Raw genomic sequence first — 19,842 nt, 5'->3', positions numbered from 1 at the left:
CGTTTCATCATCCTCAATGTGGACCTGAGTGATGAAGCCTGGAGCTGTGTGTGTGTGTTTTTTTCCAGTAGTGGTTGAGGGTCTTTTGCTGATGTCAAGTCAGCGAGGCCTGATGTCAGACACACCTGCCGAATGCATCATAAATCAAGTTGAATGTATGCATGTGTGTTTAACTCACAGGTATGCACGTGTTGATTTCCTGTCAGCTCTGGTGTGCACGTGTGTGTTTACATCTGTGCTACTGCAGCACAAGATTGCATTACGTGTTGTAATTTAGCAGTAACGAGAGCTTGAAGTGCAGTTAGAGGTCAGTCACACCTCATCCTCCCCTGCCGGAGAGATGCAGAGATAGGATAGGAAGCGAGTCAGAGTGAGAGAGAAACCGATTGATGTTTTGGTTTCACTTGACACTCCCACTTCGAACCGTTGAGGAAGGACAGCAGATGTTTGCCTTCATCTGTCATGCAGCCTTCTTATCTACCTCTGCCCCCCCCATCCTCCCTCCATCTCTCTCTTCTGCCGGTATTGCTTTGTCATCATCACCCACACCCTTCATCATTTCCCTCCTCTCCCTCTCTGGATATTCTAGCCTTTATCCTCTCCATCTCTCTCTCTGCAGGGTGGGAGGATGAGTAGGCACCAGAGTCAGTGTGACTTCAGCTGAAAATCAGCTCTCTGCAACGCCGCACCTTCCAGCACTTGCATCTAGAGTGTTAAGAGCATTAGAACGAGAGAGAATAGACATTCTGTGAGTGCCGTATCGGGTCTTGTGAACAAGCCTGACCACAAAGATTATTATTGCTTATCAAAAGTTAGGTTGGTTTGTTATTTTGTAGTGTTGGCCACCATGCTGTGTTTGTTTACTGGCTTGGATAACAGTTTTCATCCAACTCCCCTCACCTCTATGGAGCATTTGAGTGTCTTTCAGCTTATTGCTTTGGTTTAAATGCCAGCTCCTGCTCTCATCAACCTCGTTTCCAGGCAGCGAGAAAAACACTCTGTACTCTTTCTACCAGGACTAAACATTAGACAGACACCATTAGCAACTAGCTGGTGTACACAGTGGAGCATTCAGCAACTAAACAGCCAGACGTTGAACTCACGAGATGCGAGGAGAGGTGTTATTTAGCTTGCAGTCAAAGAGTGACTTTGTTGCACTTCTTCTAAGCGGCCCACAAAACCAAACAGTGCAGCTTTTAATCTGCAACATACCTGATAAAGATGACACTTGTTGGAGTGTTTATTTACAGGAATAAAAACACTTGAGTGGAATTTTGGTGGAACCACCACAGACTTCCTCTTGTTCTCTGGGGAGAGCTGGTTTCCCGGCTGCAACAAGTGCCATTCAACCCAGTCACAGGAAGTGTCCCTGAAGTCATCATGCACCTCATTGGCTGTGACTAGCTATCCCAAAGTATTAAGGAGACGTTATATGGGATTAGAGAGGAGGATTTGGATAAAGATGGTCTAAAGATCTTAGTTGCTTAAGAAAGTGTGCAAACTATCCCCGCAAAAACACTTGATAGAGATGACAAATGTCTGCAGGTGAGATAACCCGTCCCGAGAGGATTATAGTAATCATCTCATCTACACTTTGGCATCAGGCGGCTATCTAATGCATGCACTTTGCTAGCTTTGCCAGGACACGCACGCACATGCACGCACAAACACCAAGCCCACACACACACAAAACCAATCCCACACACACACACACACACACACACACACACACACACACACACACACACACACACACACACACACACACACACACACACACACACACACACACACACACACACACACACACACACACACACACACACACACACACACACACACACACACACACACACACACACACAATGTATACATCACTTCAGGGGACATTACATTGACTTACATGCATTTCCTGGAGACTTATCCTAACCTTAACCATAACCAACACATGCCTAACCCTTACCCTAAACCTAACCAAGTCTTCAACCTAAAATTAATGATTCCCCTCACGTGACTGTGTAAACAGATTTAGGTCCCCACAAGTATAGTAATGCTAGGCCACACACACATAAAACCAAGCCCCCACACACACTCACACAACCAAGCCCCCCCACACACACACACACACACACACACACACACACACACACACACACACATAACACCAAGCCCCCACACACACACACAACCAAGCCCACACACAAAACCAAGCCCCCACACACACACACACAAAACCAAGCCCACACACACACACACTCACACACATAAAACCAAGCCCACACACACACACACACACACACACACACACACACACACACACACACACACACACACACACACACACACACACACACACACACACACACACACACACACACACACACACACACACACACACACACACACACACACACACCACACACACACACACACACACACACACACTCAGATTAAAGCCTGGGAAGGAGGTGAGGTTTAAAGCACTGACCTATATTTCCATGTAATCTGAGCAATGTATGAGTTCTCCTGCTCAGGCCAGTAGGACAAACTGAATGCTGCTCTTCATGGTAAATAAAAAAAGTTGTCACTTGTTTCCCTCTCTTTATTGAGAGAGAGCAAACTCAGTGTGTGTCATCTGCAGAGTTTTTATTCAGTTTTCAGTTCCTTAATGCTTCTGATACTGTTAGTATAAGATTTCAAATACGGTCTATGACATTGAGGAACTCCTGAAAACATACTGAGCCCTGAAAAGCACTTTTTTGTCATGCAGCCATTTCTAAAAAAGTAATAATGTTTTCTCACACAACTCTGATTTGAGAGCTTCTGGGTTATTGTTGCTCGTGAGCGGTTTTGTGATGGCAGTGAGGTTGCTATCTCCACACGCACAAAGGCAGCGAGAGGAACCTGGCGGCCTGCAATGGAGAGCCAAATGAAAGCCGTTCCTCCTGGGTGATTCCGTCGGCCTGGCTTTTGTCCGCGCTGCCTATCAGACCTCAGTGTGTGTGTGTGTGTGTGTGTGTGTGTGTGTGTGTGTGTGTGTGTGTGTGTGTGTGTGTGTGTGTGTGTGTGTGTGTGTGTGTGTGTGTGTGTGTGTGTGTGTGTGTGTGTGTGTGTGTGTGTGTGTGTGTGTGTGTGTGTGTGTGTGTGTGTGTGTGTGTGTGTGTGTGTGTGTGTGTGTGTGTGTGTGTGTGTGTGTGTGTGTGTGTGTGTGTGTGTGTGTGTGTGTGTGTGTGTGTGTGTGTGTGTTTGCGTGCACCGAATGCCAAGTTGTGTTCATGGCCTCCTCAGCGCCGCCACTTTCATCCGTCTGCCTGCTCTCTTCTCCCGCCGCCGACCCCCGTTGATTTCCCTGATTTAAAATGTGTGATGCCACTTCCCAGCATGCCTAGCTCTCGCAGAGAAATCACCTTTTTGCAGATGCATGAGCGCACATGCTGACTTAATCTTTCTCTAGCTCACACTTAAGTCGTCAGATACCTCTCCTGCTCTGTCACACTCATGTGAGTTTGTGTGCATTTGTGGAAAGCGTGCCTCTTTTACGCATACAAACGTCTTTGTGGGTTTATTACTGTACATGATCCCTAAATAAGTCCTTATGTGTTGTGTACCACTGTCGCAGACTGTGCCTTGAATACACGAGGCGGGGGGATACTGTTCGGTATTTTGACATGCCTTCGAGGCATTTCAGCCCCTTTTACCTCACCACAAACAACGATAAATGCCTCAAGTCTTTGGAAAGGCATAAAGTGTGCATGAAGTTGGCTAAGACAAAACATAGCTGAGCTAGCTTTGGTTTGAGTAGGAATATTTGAGTCACATTGCTGGAATCAAATGCTCTTTTGGTTTGGCGAATGCAGTTCTGACCGTGTTATGCTTTTGGTCCGTGGATGTGCAGCATGAGGATGTGAATGGGTTCATAATGGTGTTGGTTAACTCTCAGTTCTGTGTGTTAGGGGCTTTTTAAGAACTCACCTTGTAAATGAGTAAGATAAAGGATATGAAATAGCATTGCTTCCCCATTCTGGATATCTCTTCTTCTCAATCAACTCATTAGTCTCTTTCTAACCTTAGAAATGCATGTGACGCAGCGCATGTTTAAAAATGCACTCACGCTCAAATTTAGATTTCATGATCCTCACTTTTTCGCATAATGGGGGCCAGTGGAGCACCACCAGTTGCTGTGTTGACAAATTAGCATATTAATGGCATAAATGCTGTATAATTAACATGTGGGAGGGGATAGTGCATGTGAATCAACGTCAGATCAGTCGGGGAGAAGAAAGGGTCAGGCTAATGAGGTTCGAAAGCAAATTAACAAGCGCTTTGAAGGAAATGTGCCATGTGATTTAGTGTTAAAAAAGCTGGTAAAAGCTATGAGGTATTTTTCTTCCCTTTTTATGGTAAAATCAAGGGTAAAATGTAAGTGTCGCAGCAACATGCTTTGATCACTGCCGTGTACCTGCCTCACCCAGCAGCATTTTCTTTTCTTTTTAAGAAGCACTGGGGTTCTTTTATTCTGTGGCTGTGTTTGTTGTTCTTCTCAGGAGCTAAGACGTAGCGAAGAGCTAACCAAATGTAACAGTGTTTGACAGGCCTTGACTGCAAGCGGCAGCCTAAAACACAAGCAGGCTTAATCTGAGACAGCAGAATGCACTCGCAAACTACCAACACGCATACAACTCATTTAAGCCAAGGTGAAAGCACCTTTAGGATGGAAATGCTACCTTTGACTTTAAGATCAGATGTTGACACAGTGCCTGTCAGCTAATGAAAAGATGATTTGCTTTCAGTACAACTTTCTTGATCAGATATGCAAGTCCGGGCTGCAAATCATGACTATTTGTATTATTGATGAAGCTGTCAATAATCTTTAGAATATTAATTATATTCACTGGCATATTAAAATGGCCCAACTGAACTTTGCAAAAGCCCAAGGTGACATTTTCAGATGTTAAAGGAACCTGTGGAAATCACATGACATCACATGACGTTAATTGCTGAAACATGCTTGCACACACAATGGTGACATTTCCTCCTTAGGTCTTGACACTCAGTAACACCATGTTTAGGATGGTTTTAACACCATTTCCATATGTCGAGGAAGGATGGGATGTTTCCACACTGAACAGATGGACAACTGTTTAAAACTAGTTTGAAAACAGTTCTGCTTTCGAGGGAGGTCAATGAGATGAAGGACACACAGCGCTCTTCACTTAGACTTCCAGACACTTGTCAAGTGCATGTACTCTGTGATTTGTAAGCTTATTCGTGTGTAATAAAACACTCAAAGACAACTTATTGAGTACACTGACTTTCCACCACATTATACAACAGGACACATCAATTCTTATACAGGCGTTATACAGGAGGCATTCTGCTGGCAGGTCTTCAACTGGGAGGAAAAACCTAGGTGTATTGCTTAAAAGAGAAAACTGGTCATCAACAGATGTTTCATAATAGATTTTAACGTCTTTTTCACAGTTGTGATCAAAGTCTAAATGTTATTGAAAATAGAGAAGAACTGGTTTCTGTTGTTTGGGAATATTGCGACCATTCCAAGTTTAAATCGTTCCTCTAAGTATTGCTCTCTTTGTGACCTTGCCACAAGATAAGAATCTCAAAGTGACCGTGGAGTTGTGATGGAGATGGGTGCTGCCATGTTAGCCCTGTGAAGGAGGCCCTGTGCCACATGCATCAGTGTTAAACCTCAACCCTCTGGATTTTATTTTAGACTCGGTTCCTCTGTTGATGCTATTGTCAGTTTCAATTCCCTCAGCACTCTAGTTTTCTCCTGAGGAGCCCGACTGTGCACATAGTTCCCCCTGTCTGTGTCTCTCCACTGTTGTGTTTTCTGTTAGTTTACTCATGTGTACACGCCTCTTCCAGACTGCCATCTTTGTGACATGTCTAGTTTAGGAAGGATAGTGTGGTTAAGAATAGCAGCGTCCTCACTTCCACCCGCTGGACTTGTGTCACGTAGAATCAGGCTGTGAGTGTTTGGGTGTGTCGGAAGGCATCAGTTTGCCTGTTGGCGGCAGAAATGATGGTCTTTTGAGGCCATCTGGAAACCGCGTCTCACACGCTCACAATGTGTGTGTGTGTTCATGTCACATCTGAGAATCAGGGGGTCTGTTTTCTCTCAATTTATGTAATTTGATATACATGCCGCAGTGGCATCCACTTAGAAGTGTCATGTTTGTTTGCACAAGTGTGTACATTCATTGGATTTCCCCCCCCCCCCGATTTGCCTGTTTTGTTTTTGTTGCAGCCATTTGTTCATAGGTCATGACAGGAATCTCTCTCAAAATGTATTTTCGCTGATCTCAACACAATAACAGATCAATGCCCTGAAGTGTAAGCACCTTTCCTGCCTCCTCGGTTCACTTTGTTTTGTCGCTGACAGACGGCTGACAGACGGCTGACAGACGGCTGACAGGCAGCAGCTGGCTGTAGATTGACAGGCAGGAATCTTTCATTTCACTGAGGAAAAAAACAAAAAAAAAGCAGACTTGAATCTGAATAATTTAGTTGACCGCAGCTGGGAAAGTCACTTCATGCAATGGGCACACTTTGTGAGTGTGTTTTGCTGTGATTGCCTGTGTGTGTGCAAGGAATTACAAAAAGTAGGCAAGTTTCGGGTTTCCATGCGTGTGTGCGTGCAGGCGGTCGGCCTTTGAATGAATTACAAAGTCAGATGTGCACAAATCCCTTGTAAAGATAGTGTTTCTGCAGCTCGAGGGATAACAAGGGGCTGTCGAAGCTTCAGAATAAAATTCAGACGCACGCACGCACACACACACACACACACAGAGTTTTAGACGCTGCCGTTTGATTTCATCAGCAGATCTGTTCTCAATGTCAACGTTAGAGAGCATTTGCATGGGTAATTCAATGAGTGCTCCCCTGGGTAGTGGGCTACTCTGCAAAAAAAAAAAAAAGTTAAACACCTCTGGCAGTCGGTTTCTAGCTGATAAGAATGAGTGAATGCTGCTTTTTGTAAGTCAGATCTTGACACTTTTCATACAAATATATCCAAATATTCAGATGATACTCTGGTAAAAACTGATTTCATCCAAACTTCTTTCACATTTTTCAAACGAACGAAAACAATTGGTGGGTTTTTATTGAACAAAACGGGTTTTTGGACGCGCGTGCCCTCCATTATGTGCTCAACAGTCCATGCAACATCACCTGTGCCCACACTGTTTGCACTCTAGATCTCCTGGTGCAACTCGCTTTGGCTCTAAATCTGTGCTGGATTAAATATAATCCCTCTCCGGCTGGGGGAAATTCTCTCAGTGCTGTTTCCGACGGTGCGTTCAGGTACACTGGACAAGCCCTGGAAAGGCAGAGGAAATGAAATTCCCTCTAAACACTTCAGCTGATTCCTTTCGTGTGTGTGTGTGTGTGTGTGTGTGTGTGTGTGTGTGTGTGTGTGTGTGTGTGGTGTGTGTGTGTGTGTGTGTGTGTGTGTGTGTGTGTGTGTGTGTGTGTGTGTGTGTGTGTGTGTGTGTGTGTGTGTGTGTGTGTGTGTGTGTGTGTGTGTGTGTGTGTGTGTGTGTGTGTGTGTGTGTGTGTGTGTGTGTGTGTGTGTGTGTGTGTGTGTGTGTGTGTGGCTCTGCTTGAAGAGCTGACACTCACATATGATGGCTGCAAAGCACCATTCACTGCTAATGCTCCATCACTGTCTCCATGTACAAACTGAAATCTCCCACAGTGTTACATCATCTCAAAACAGTATCCCAACTCAATTTAATAGGTCTCTGTTTCGTAACAGCGTTTCACTCTTGCTGATGCACTTGGCCACTTTCTACACACCTCTCATCATCTCTCTCTCTCTCTCTCTCTCTCTCTCTCTTTCTCTCCCTCTCTCTCTCTCTTTCTCTCCCTCTCCTTATTTCTCCTTAAAGGGATACTCAGCAATTGTAGTAATGCACTTTCATAATCTAGAGACTCACATAAAACAGAGGAGGAAGAGAGGGGTGTTGGAGAAGCAGAAGTATCCCATCTCTTAGTACCCAGTGTATGTTAAGCTTGGATCGTACACTTCCCATAATGCAACACTATTAGTTCCCAGCTCCCTTATAAAGAACCATGTCGTGAAACCTCAAATCTGCATGTTGTAACCGTAGTCTTCAAAGAAATCGGAGATACCATTGACTCAAAAATAAATTGGAGTGAACCCCTTTTTGTTTTCGACTTTAAAAGGCAGGCTTCTTTAAAGCTCATTTTCACGAGGGAACTCTGGAATTCGAGCCTTTGCAGACCATTTACATGCACACAAATATGTATAACACACTACAGGAAATGGTAAAGCCCTAAAAGCAGGGTAGGGGTCCCTTTGAGTCCATCCTTCCTAACGCTCTCCATCACTTTTGATCTGATTTGGATCACAGAGAAAACTTGCAAAGACCAAAGCATTTCTGTATCTTTGACCCCTGAAGGATTACACAACTATGTTGCTCTTCTGCATCCACTCTAAAAGCTTTTATCATGTCAGCAGAGTTTCAAGAACAGGTTGTTTTAGGTCATCAGAATGTGGAGAGGAGGCTATTTTACCACATGTGCGTTTCTCTGAGGTTTTCTGCTGGCTAGTGGGGGAAATGGTATCGAATCAAAAACAAGCTGCTCCTTCCATCGCTGCATCACCTGACATGATGTATGACCCATGTGTTGAATTGTTGAAAATATGCCCAGGTTGATATATTCTTTATGACACATAATGTATTTATGTAAGTTTGCTTTGTGTTTGTGCAGAAATCCCGAGATATTGTATTATTTATATAAGCTTTGATTTTATTTCACCTACACAGGTTATCGACTCTGCATAACTGCACTCACATGTTAAAATAACCAATGTGGGTGTTTTCTTCTTCTTCTTCTTCTTCTTCTTCTTCTTCTTCTTCTTCTTCTTCTTCTTCTTCTTCTTCTTCTTCTTCTTCGTCTTCTTCTTCTTCTTCTTCTTCTTCTTCTTCTTCTTCTTCTTCTTGCTTCTTCTTCTTCTCTTCTTCCTTCTTCTTCTTCTTCTTCTTCTTCTTCTTCTTCTTCTTCTTCTTCTTCTTCTTCTTCTTCTTCTTCTTCTTCTTCTTCTTCTTCTTCTTCTTCTTCTTCTAGTGCTGGCCAGTTTCCGAGGGACTGGCCAGCATGGCCTCCCACTGGAAATCGGAGACACGGTGCAGATCCTGGAGAAATGTGAAGGTATAGTACAATGAAAACATAGTGTGTGTATCACATTCAAGTTGCTTTCTGTAAGAAAAACACGATGTAAAACATGTCAGGGAAGCAATAGCTGAGTTGGCAAGAGAACACATGCACTCACGCAATATTATTTTATTAGGTAACACTTCCTTTTTCATCACATATGGAGAAATGAATCTGTATGGGCTGCCAAATTCACAACACGTCAATTCTACAACAGTGTTCATTAGTGGTTTGATTAATTGCGTACTGCCTTTACATTTGCTGTTTTGGAGCATACAATTGACTAATCAGCAAAAAAAAAGAAGATCAAAACAACCCATTAGTGGACCGATCCTCTAAGAGGGGCGAGTCCTGAAGTTAGCCAGGCATATTTCACCTTTCTCTTATATCTTTTTTTTGTGGTGTGTGCACACGAAATGAGCAGTCATATCTGTGCTACAGTTTCCTGCTCCACAGTCTGGCTGCTTTTCCCGCCTTCCTGCCCACGCTGAGTCTGTTTTCTCCTCTACTTGCTTTCTCTTCCTTTCTGTCCTCTTTTGTTGCCTGCAATGTGATGTTTCCTCCATCTGTGTTCACAATCTTTCATTTTCAGGCCCTATTTTTAATTTCCTAGAATGATATTTAATCAAATAACCACGGCAAAGAAACACCACGCGCACACACACGCGCACACACACACACACACACACACACACACACACACACACACACACACACACACACACACACACACACACACACACACACACACACACACGTCCCAGTTTCTCATCTTTTCAAGCTCTTTAAGGTTAGCATCTATACACGACCAACAATGCTCATATTCCAGCAATCACAGTTTAGCCGGGCACCAAATAAATACAGCATTTTATTAATATATCATGTATTGAATATGTAACATTACGAAATAAGTCCCATTATGATAGAAAACCGCTGAGATTCGCTTTTCGATTTCAGGTAAAAATGTTCCTATGACCATATAAAGTAGCCTAGCTTAATCTGCTCCCTGATCTCTCGGCGAATTGAAAGTACTTATTGCCTGAGCTCGCATGCTGTGGTTTTATTAAATGTGCCAAGTGCTAGGACTGTCTTAGGGAAGAAAGCTTTTAGATGTGCAGCTCCACTAACTTGGAACAGTCTGCAAAAAGAATGGAAAATTACCAAGCTAGTACCACCACATGTTTTTAAAGCTCGGCTGGATGCTACACAATCAGATGCTGTTGGTACCGGTACATGTGGTTAAATATGTAAATTGTAATCCCTGTACATTTTGCTTTTGTTGTTCTGTTGTTTATGTTGTTATGTCTTCTTGTGGAACCTACTGCTGCAGGTCTCCCTTGAAAAAGAGATCATTGATCTCACTGGGATTTTACCTGGATAAATAAAGGTTTTGAATTGAATTGACATTACTGGAAAATCAAATCTAAGAACTATCTGGACAACTTCCTAACATTTTAACATTCATAAACAGACCCCTACATGCCAAAACAGTGACAGCAAGTGACCCGGTGAAAAAAACATGTCATTGAGAAACAAATCAGAATGCAAACGAATTCAAAAATAAAACCCTGCGTTCTATTTTTCACTTCACTTTTACTTTCGATGCCAGAACTCCCCGTCACTGCTCTAGCTCCACAGTCAGCCGGGCGTTGTGAGGTTGCGGTGAAATGCCCAGAGGAAGTACAGCCCGTGGAATGCTTGGCCCCAGAAGGGAGGGACCCAAACCCTGCCAGCAGAGAGGAGGCTGAGAGCGGAGGAGACACACTAATGGCTCTGCCTCATGTGGACACTGTTAACACTTCAAAAACACCGGAGCTTATCACGTGAAAGTGTCCTTGCCGACATGTCGCTCCTTCTGCCACATTATTGATTTTTGACTCAATGATTCTTCCCTGAAGCTTCTGACAGACGTGAACACATTTGGCTAAGATCATTGCATAAAGGTAAAGGCCTTACTATGCTTGTTGGGTTTTCCCTTTCCAGGTTTTTGTGCACAGGCAGTATGTATGAGAAATATATGTAAACACATCTCACAGCAGAGGCACAAAATACAATTATGAACCTAAAAATAAGCACGTCTTCTTTAAAATGTTAAACCCAACTTAATTTATCTAATTTACCCACTTAAATAGACTCCAACTAATGTTTCAATGTTAATTTCCAATGATTTTAAAGTAGATGTTGTTTTTTAAACATTTTTTATACAAATTTTTTTCTATTTGGTAAGGTTTGCCTTAATGCAACTTCAAAAGTGGCAGAATATGTTCTAACAGTTTTTCCATTTTATTTAGCCAACTATTTCAAACATGTATCCATTTCTTGTTAATTAGATGTTTAACTTTAACTGCCTACTCTAGCAGGCAACTTAGCATTCATATTTCCCCCCCTCAAATTAGCCGGGCTATTTCAATCTTTATTCTTTACATTACCTCTGGCAAGCGCAGAATAACCCTGTTTCAAGAATCATTGACGTAACGTTGATCACTTATACCGACTGATTTCCTACTCATGTGTTGCTATCCTGCACTACTACAGAAAGCTGTCACAGTACTCGACCTTTGTGACTGAAAAATGACTCGTGTCGGAAACACTGAGCATGTGTTCCACAGCGCAGACATATTACTCAACGCTATTCGGACCGTTGATGCCTAAAACTAAATCGGGGACAAAATCCGACCCAGGTCTCCGACGCTCTGGCAAAACCCAGCAGTGATTAGAATAATCAAATGAGCTATTTAGCTAATGCTCTTATCTGCGGGGACTTACAATGACTGCATCGGAAAGAGAATCAGCTCAAAGCCTGCGATACAAATGTATTAGATCTTTTCTATCAGTGCTGGGATTTGCAAAAAGCATCAGGCACTAATTTGGCCTGAGCCCAGATTGGAGTGTCTGTGAAGATCGCTCGCGCATGCAAGCCGCATCTTTCTCACCATTTTTCTTTTCACACCCACGAGGACAAATAATAGTGAGGCGTTCAGCTTTCACGTGTGTCTCCCCCCTCACTCTGCTGTGCGTTAGCCTGTGTTCACTGCTGAGTGCTTCTATGACTAATGTAAAAAACGTACAGGAGACATTGTATTGGCAATGGATGTCTCACTCCTCTTTCCACATGAACAAAAACATGTCCGGAGTGCTTGTTATGACATTTTCTGTACATTTACAGCTGTCGGAAGATCGTCACGCAATCACACACCATCTATCTCACACACACACACATGCATCGGAAATCAAAACGTTTCTTTGTCTCTGCAGGTTGGTTCCGAGGATTCATCCTGAAGAATCCAAATGTCAAGGTGAGCCAATGTTTTCAGAGTGTGTGTGTGTTTTGCTTGTCTTTAGGTGCACTCATTTGTAATGAGTAATATTGTTTATTTCTTTCATTTGATGACTAATTCTGGTGTTATAAAAAGCACTGGCTGTATTTAGTTAGCGTCTCGACCATATACATGTGTGTTCAGATGCTAAATAAAAGTCTAGCTTGTAACTTTGATACCCCGCCTCCGACTCCCGTCTCTCGGCACTACATTGGTGACCCCGACATAAGTCTCGTTGAAGGATCCGAGACTGAACCGAGCGTGGCAAGTAAAGCCGTTTTGTTCAAACTGCCGGAGTTTTGGGAGACATCTGCGGCTGCATGGTTCGCTCAGGCGGAGGCTCAGTTCGCCCTCCGCGGAGTGACTGACGACGCAGCACGCTATTTTCACGTCGTTTCGGCGCTGGGGAGCTCCACTGCGACCCGGACGGCGGTGGGCTTTATTACATCTCCTCCTGCCCAGGATAAATATGCAGCGTAAATAAAAGTCTAGCTCGTAACGTTGATACTCCGACTCCCGTCTCTCGGCACTACAGTATATATAAAGGTCTCGACATAAGATTTGACATTTTACACTCGCCTTCTGACATCTGAAAATAATTTTAAAAAGTCTCACCATTAAGACACCATTACACCTATATCTGCTTAGGAATAACAACCCTGTCCGTGCTCAACACCAACCAATTAAACCAAACTGACAGTAATAGATGTGACTTTTAAAAACTGTTGTGCAGGAGAGCACGTGATAAGTGTGTGTACAGAGTCTCTGTGTGCGAGGTGTTGCGTTTATCCTCAGTACTTACGATCTGCTTTGATCTCTTCGAGTCAATAGGGAGCAACTGCAGTTTATTAGTGTCAAACAGTACACACACACGCACACACACCATCTTTCTTTGTCTCCTAAATCCCAATGCTCTGGGCTTTTATCTCTTCTAACCCACACACACACTTTATTGATTATGTGCATCTTTAGCGCATGAGTTGAAACATCTTTTCATTAACCTGAATCTCTTCTCTTCTAAGGGAATCTTCCCGTCCAGCTACATCCACTTGAAGAATGCCCACGTCAAGAATAAAGGGTAAGTGATGCCGTGTTTTTTCTCAACTTTTATTCCTTTGTGTCGTTTCGGAGGTTTAACCCTACGGTGGCCGACAGGTGCAAACACACTGCAACGGCACAAAACACTCACAAAACAACCGTTTTTAAAACTAACACAAAGGTGCCAAAACACATGCAAATGAAAGTTCACCAACTTGACAACACATGTGCAACATTAACTAAAAGCTGCTGGCTCACATTTGGGGATTATAAAGTTGGCCAGCTGCCACTGTTGTCAGAGTTAGTCCGATTTATAATTGTAGGTGTTTTGTCAGTATATTTGAAATGACTAGCTTAGCTGATAGCTAGCTAGTCAATAATATCATGAGATCACATTGTTAAACAAAGCATTAGAATTCCTGAAGTGCTCCGGTCCCAGCTGTGTGCATCACTTTTGAGTGTCCCATGGTTTCTGTTGTCTTTTGATATTCTTGCAGCGTTCAAGTTGGTGAAGATGTTTCCTGATTTGCACACGAGTTGTTTTTATTTGAATCTTTTTTGAAACTGCAGTGTGTTTACCCGAGTGCAAAACGTTTTGTGCCGCGTCTGCACCTGTCGGCCACCGTATGATCCTTATGGTGTGTATGTCTGTAGGCAATTTGAGACCGTCATCCCTGTTGAAGACTCCGTCATCACAGAGATGACGTCCACGTTGCGGGACTGGGGTGCCATGTGGAAACAACTCTATGTGGTAAGAACACACACACACACACACACACACACACACACACACACACACACACACACACACACACACACACACACACACACACACACACACACACACACACACACACATACACATACACATACACATACACGCACACACATGCTCACAGTTCCCATTCATTTAAATACACTGCCCTTTTAGGTTTTTCGTGAAGTGAATTAATTCGGACCTTGGTAGTTCAAAATTCGTAAACAGTCGCTGCTTTTTTTTCACACACATTCATTAGTTGGATTTGTTGTGTGTGTGTGTCCTATTAAGCTATCTGGGGTGCTGATTCCATTGAGCTGATGAATTCTCGCAGATCAAAGTGTAACATTTGTGGCGAAGAGCAGCAGGACACTGAAGCTAATTTGCACAGATCCATTTCGGCGTCTGCTTCTTCCTCCAAATGTCTGATTCTTCGTTTCCTTTGTTTTATTGGGGGCTTGAACGTGACCGTACATTGTTTAATTGTACTCGTCTTCCTCATCCATTCTCGTCAATTTCCTTTCAATCGCCCCCTTTAAATGCATCCCTGTGCTTCTCCGATGTTTGTATTCCTCCTTCTCCGGCCCGCCTTTCCACAGAAGAACGAGGGGGATTTGTTCCACCGGCTTTGGCACGTGATGAATGAAATCCTGGACCTGAGGAGGCAGGTGCTGGTCGGCAGCCTCACCCATGACCGCATGAGGGACGTCAAGCAGCACATCACGGCCAGATTGGACTGGGGCAACGAGTGAGTTGGATTGTTCTGTCTCAGAGCACCATATCTGTGCTTTTATGTTTGTTTTGCTCCGTTTCAGGGCATTAATCATTCATCAGTTACTACTACAGTAGTTTTAGGATTGGGTTTCTACCCTCTCCTCGACCGTTGGATTTCACTCACCTTTTTATCGTATTTTATGAAAATGTAATGCCATTGACAACAGGAGAAAGCAGCAATCAATCCCAGGGCACAGGGACGTTCGATGTTGTTGAAGATCATTGGCTGAACCAGAACCACCGGTTTCCTTTTGGTGCATTCATTCAATAATTCTGATATCAAGGACGAATGCACCAAACATCCTCACATCTACTAATCAGATTATAAGCCTGTATCTTGTCCGAATAAAAATAAACAAAATGTTAACTGTGAGGGATAACCTGCAGTCAGTTAAAGATATATATTTCTTATTTTTGTACTTAGAATGTACCTCCCAGAAAGGCTGGACAATTAAAAAACTACACCTGTCACATGAAAGAAATCAAAGAAAGCCTTTGTAGTAAATGACTAAATGCCCAGGGTGGTGTAATAACAAATTGGCACAACTAAAAGTGATTTAACTTCACAAACACTGAAAAGCAGGGAACACTAATCTCACATTTCTTCGACTAACAATATGGAAATAATAATAATAGAGAATATCTCATATAGCAGCTACTCTGAGCCGGAGCGCACTGCAGCACTAACTCATGTCTTCTTATTTCTCACACTCTCCTTGCTACTCTGTCTTTTGTTGTCACCTACCACCCCTGCTCACTAAATCAGGTTTCTCTCCCCCCCCACCCCCTTCACACACTGCCAGCACTCCCTCCATCCTCCCTTTCTCTTTCTTCTCTCATTCCCCTCCATGCCATGGGGGTGAAATAAAAAAGAACTCCCAACTTCTGTCATTCTCTTTTTATATCCTTACCTTTCAATCTCCTTCGTTCCCCCTGCTGTCGTCTTTGCACACACACACACACACACACACACACACACACACACACACACACACACACACACACACACACACACACACACACACACACACACACACACACACACACACACACACACACACACACACACACACACACACACACACACACACACCATGTATACATCACTTCAGGGGACATTACATTGACTTACATGCATTTCCTGGAGACTTATCCTAACCTTAACCATAACCAACACATGCCTAACCCTAACCCTTAACCTAACCCTTACCCTTACCCTAAGCCTAAACCTAACCAAGTCTTCACCCTAAAATTAATGATCCCCCTTATGGGGACCTCCAATTTGTCCCCATAAGGGAGGCGAGTCCCCACACGTGACTATGTAAACAGATGTAGGTCCCCACAAGTATAGTAATGCTAGTCTACACGCACACACACACACACACACACACACACACACACACACACACACACACACACACACACACACACACACACACACACACACACACACACACACACACACACACACACACACACACACACACACACACACCTACCTTCTTGGACAGTCCCTCGCTGTGGGCTGTCCACGCTACAGGCCCGTCTCTTTTACTGCTGACCAGGAGACACACCAGCGTGCCGTTATGGTCCTAGAGGAGGATAAGACCAAAAAGAGAAGAGGGAAAAAGAGAGAGAGAAAGTTTGAGGAAGAAGCACAGCAGGAATACATGCATCTTTCATCTGTCCCTAAGGGAAGAGGACATTCTGGCAACCTTGTCTGTTCCCCCCCCCCCCCCCGCCACACACCAGGATACAAATGATCCTCATATGTGTCTGATTTGTATTTGATTCCCTTCCTCACCGCTTTGTGTCACTATCTTTCAGGCAGCTCTGCTTGGACCTGGTGCCCAGGCGGGAGTTCAGCATGGTGGACCCCGATGAAATCAGCGTCACAGAGCTGTACAGACTGGTGAGTGACCTTCTAACCCTCAGCGCAATATTAGATCGCTCTATTCTCAAACTAGCACGTCATAAGAGGATCAGAAGAGCAAGTGTCTGCTTTTCTGAAGTGTCCTTGTCGAAGATAAAGCTAAAAACCTGTCTGCCGTTTCCCATATTCTTCAATATTTATAATGAAATGCTTAGAAAACAAAAATGTCTTAACTGCCTCTGCCATTTATATTAGATAATACTGTTTATAGAAACGCTAGTTCAAATCAATATACCAAATCAATATCATTATTTCTTTCAGCAAAGCTCACTTAATGCGTGTCCTGAGCTATTCGATCAATATACTCTTTGCAGTGTGTGTTACAATGTCAGTCACAGACCTACAGCTCGAAGGATTTCTGTTCATTCAGTGGATTACATTACCTTGCTTTTATCCTTAAACTAACTTACAATACGTGCATTCAGCCGTGAAGACCTCAAGAAAGCAAGAATCCTGCAAGTGCATTAGCTGTCAATAAGATAAACAAACATTGTAAGTGCTTCAAATAAGCCAGATTCTTTCGAAGTGATGCGTACAGAAGAGATCTTTTGATTGGCCAAAGTTCAGTGACGACATGAGAAGCTGTTCGTCATTGACAACACTCTGACTAAAGGTCAGGGAAACAGAGGGGAAAGTCAGGATTTGCTTTTTCATACAGAAGGTTGTATTGAAAAGAGTGTAAATGCTAAACTATCTAACCAAGAGATGCATTTGGCAGCTGGAGCTTTTTACTTTATAAGTTAAAGTTAAAGCCTTTTATTGTCATTATACACAGAGTATAACGAGATTCAGAGTGCAACTCTGTCCCGGTGTGCAAAAAATACAAACACATACATAACACTAAAAAACACGGCAATAGGACAGACAACATACAATCATACGGGGAATAAATAGTTAAACATATTGATATGAAAATAGTATATAAAGTGCATTAAAAGTGTGTGTATGTGTGAGAATGGTTACGGTTATTGCATTATGTGTGGTGGTTGAGCAGCCTGACGGCCCAGGGGTAGGAACACTGAGTCTGTGTGTCCGGGACTTGAAGCTCCTGTCTCTCCTCCCAGAAGGCAGGAGAGAGAACAGTCCGTGACCTGGGTGAGAGCTGTCCTTTATTCTTTTGTTAGCTCTGCTGAGGCAGCGGGAGGTGGAGATGTGTTCCAGAGAGGGCAGGGGGCAGCCGATGGTTTTCTCTGCCACCCTGATCACTCTCTGCAGGGCTTTCTTGTCCGCAGCTGAGCATCCTGCATACCACCCCGAGATGGAGTATGACAGCACGCTCTCGATGGTCGCCCGGTAGAAGGACACATAACATAGTTTCCTCAGCAGATTGAAATTTCCACTGAGCACTGTGAAGACTTCTCATCTCGTCTTAAAAGTTAGGATTAGTTGATTCTCGACCTTGAGAACCGCAGTTTGCCAACAAAAATCACTGTGTGGGAGCTTTCCATCTGATCACACAATCTACCTCCACTTCTAGGACTTCATGTTAGCTTTAAAGGTTAGACTGAAACAATAATAATAATAATAGATTTAATTTGTTAGCACTTTTACAGGTGCTCAAAGACGCTTTACATATATAGTGAAGATAAAATAAAATAAAGGAACAACAAATAAATATATAGTTAAAGTTAAAGTCAAATAATACAAAAACAATCACACATTAAAAGCCAGATTGAAGAGGTGAGTGTTTTGAAGGTGGTGAGGTCAGTGCAGGCTCTGATGGGTTGTGGGAGTGAGTTCCAGAGGGAGGGGGTAGCGACAGAGAAGGCTCTGTCCCCCCAGGTCCGGGGATCGGTGCGGGTGGGGATGGATAGGAGGTTGGCTTCTGATGAGCGGAGGCAGCGGGAAGGGGTGTGGTGGTGCAGCAGGTCTGTGAGGTAGGGGGGGGGGGGGGCTGATTGTTGAGGGCTTTGTGAGTAATGAGGAGGACTTTGAAGTCGATTATTTGACGGACGGGGAGCCAGTGGAGGTTCTGGAGGACGGGAGTGATGTGGTCTCGGGAGCGGGTGAGGAGGCGGGCAGCAGAGTTCTGGATATATTGGAGTTTATTGAGGAGGTTGGACGGTATGCCGACATAGAGGATGCTATTGCAGTAGTCGAGTCGTGAAGTGATGAATGCATGAATCAGGGTTTCAGCAGAGGAGGAGGAGAGTGATGGGCGGAGACGGGCAATGTTTTTGAGGTGGAAATGAAAGGATATTTCTGATTCCGACTTCTCAATGATGCCTAAAAGCAGCCTTGAATATCTGTTGATGTTATCACCTGCATATAAGCCGCAGCAGCTAAATTGTCCGTCTGTCTTGCTCTCGTTCTGTCTCTCGGTTCCACTTTTACTTTGGCGCGCTACCTGTCTCACTCTTTTCTGGCCTCCAGCTTTTCCTGCTGGAGCCCGCCGCTTAAAGGTGGCGGGCGCGGACCGGTCATAGAGCCCATAGAGTTAAAGGTGGTTAATTTTACCTGTAAAATCCATAGATGTAGGAGGTTCCCTAGTGGCCGTTAGCTGTACACAAAAAATGGGGGGGGAAAAGTCGCAGCTTATAGTCCGAAAAGTACGGTAATCATCTTTTATCGTCGTTTTCACAAATAAGCTGTTCAAAATACTCTGTGTGGATGCACTTTGGTTACCATAGCTGTCTGAAAAACACCATGTTTGAACAAATGTCCTGCTTCCCTAAAGAAAGAAAGACGGAGCCCACAACATGACTCATCAGTTATGCAATGCTGCTGCTTCTTTTATCAGAAATACTTTATTTATCCAGAGGTGAATTGGTTCGTGGAAAGTTATTCCATTTGGAAATAAAATAAAAGATTAAGAATATGAC

At 43.6% G+C, this 19,842-nt stretch overlaps 1 protein-coding gene across 1 annotated transcript in view; it reads left to right on the top strand.

Annotated features, from left to right (window-relative positions):
• Window positions 1-19,842, top strand: part of dock4b (dedicator of cytokinesis 4b) — a 118,430-nt gene that overhangs the window by 23,414 nt on the left and 75,174 nt on the right. The window contains 6 exon segments of the mRNA XM_034074670.2: window positions 9,115-9,198; window positions 12,457-12,497; window positions 13,541-13,596; window positions 14,211-14,307; window positions 14,913-15,061; window positions 16,915-16,999. Of these exon segments, the coding sequence (XP_033930561.1) occupies window positions 9,115-9,198; window positions 12,457-12,497; window positions 13,541-13,596; window positions 14,211-14,307; window positions 14,913-15,061; window positions 16,915-16,999 (512 nt within the window).

The sequence above is a fragment of the Pseudochaenichthys georgianus genome, chromosome 23 (genome assembly GCF_902827115.2).
Source record: "Pseudochaenichthys georgianus chromosome 23, fPseGeo1.2, whole genome shotgun sequence".
Lineage (NCBI taxonomy): Eukaryota > Metazoa > Chordata > Actinopteri > Perciformes > Channichthyidae > Pseudochaenichthys > Pseudochaenichthys georgianus.
This window is presented reverse-complemented; position numbering and strand designations above follow the sequence as displayed.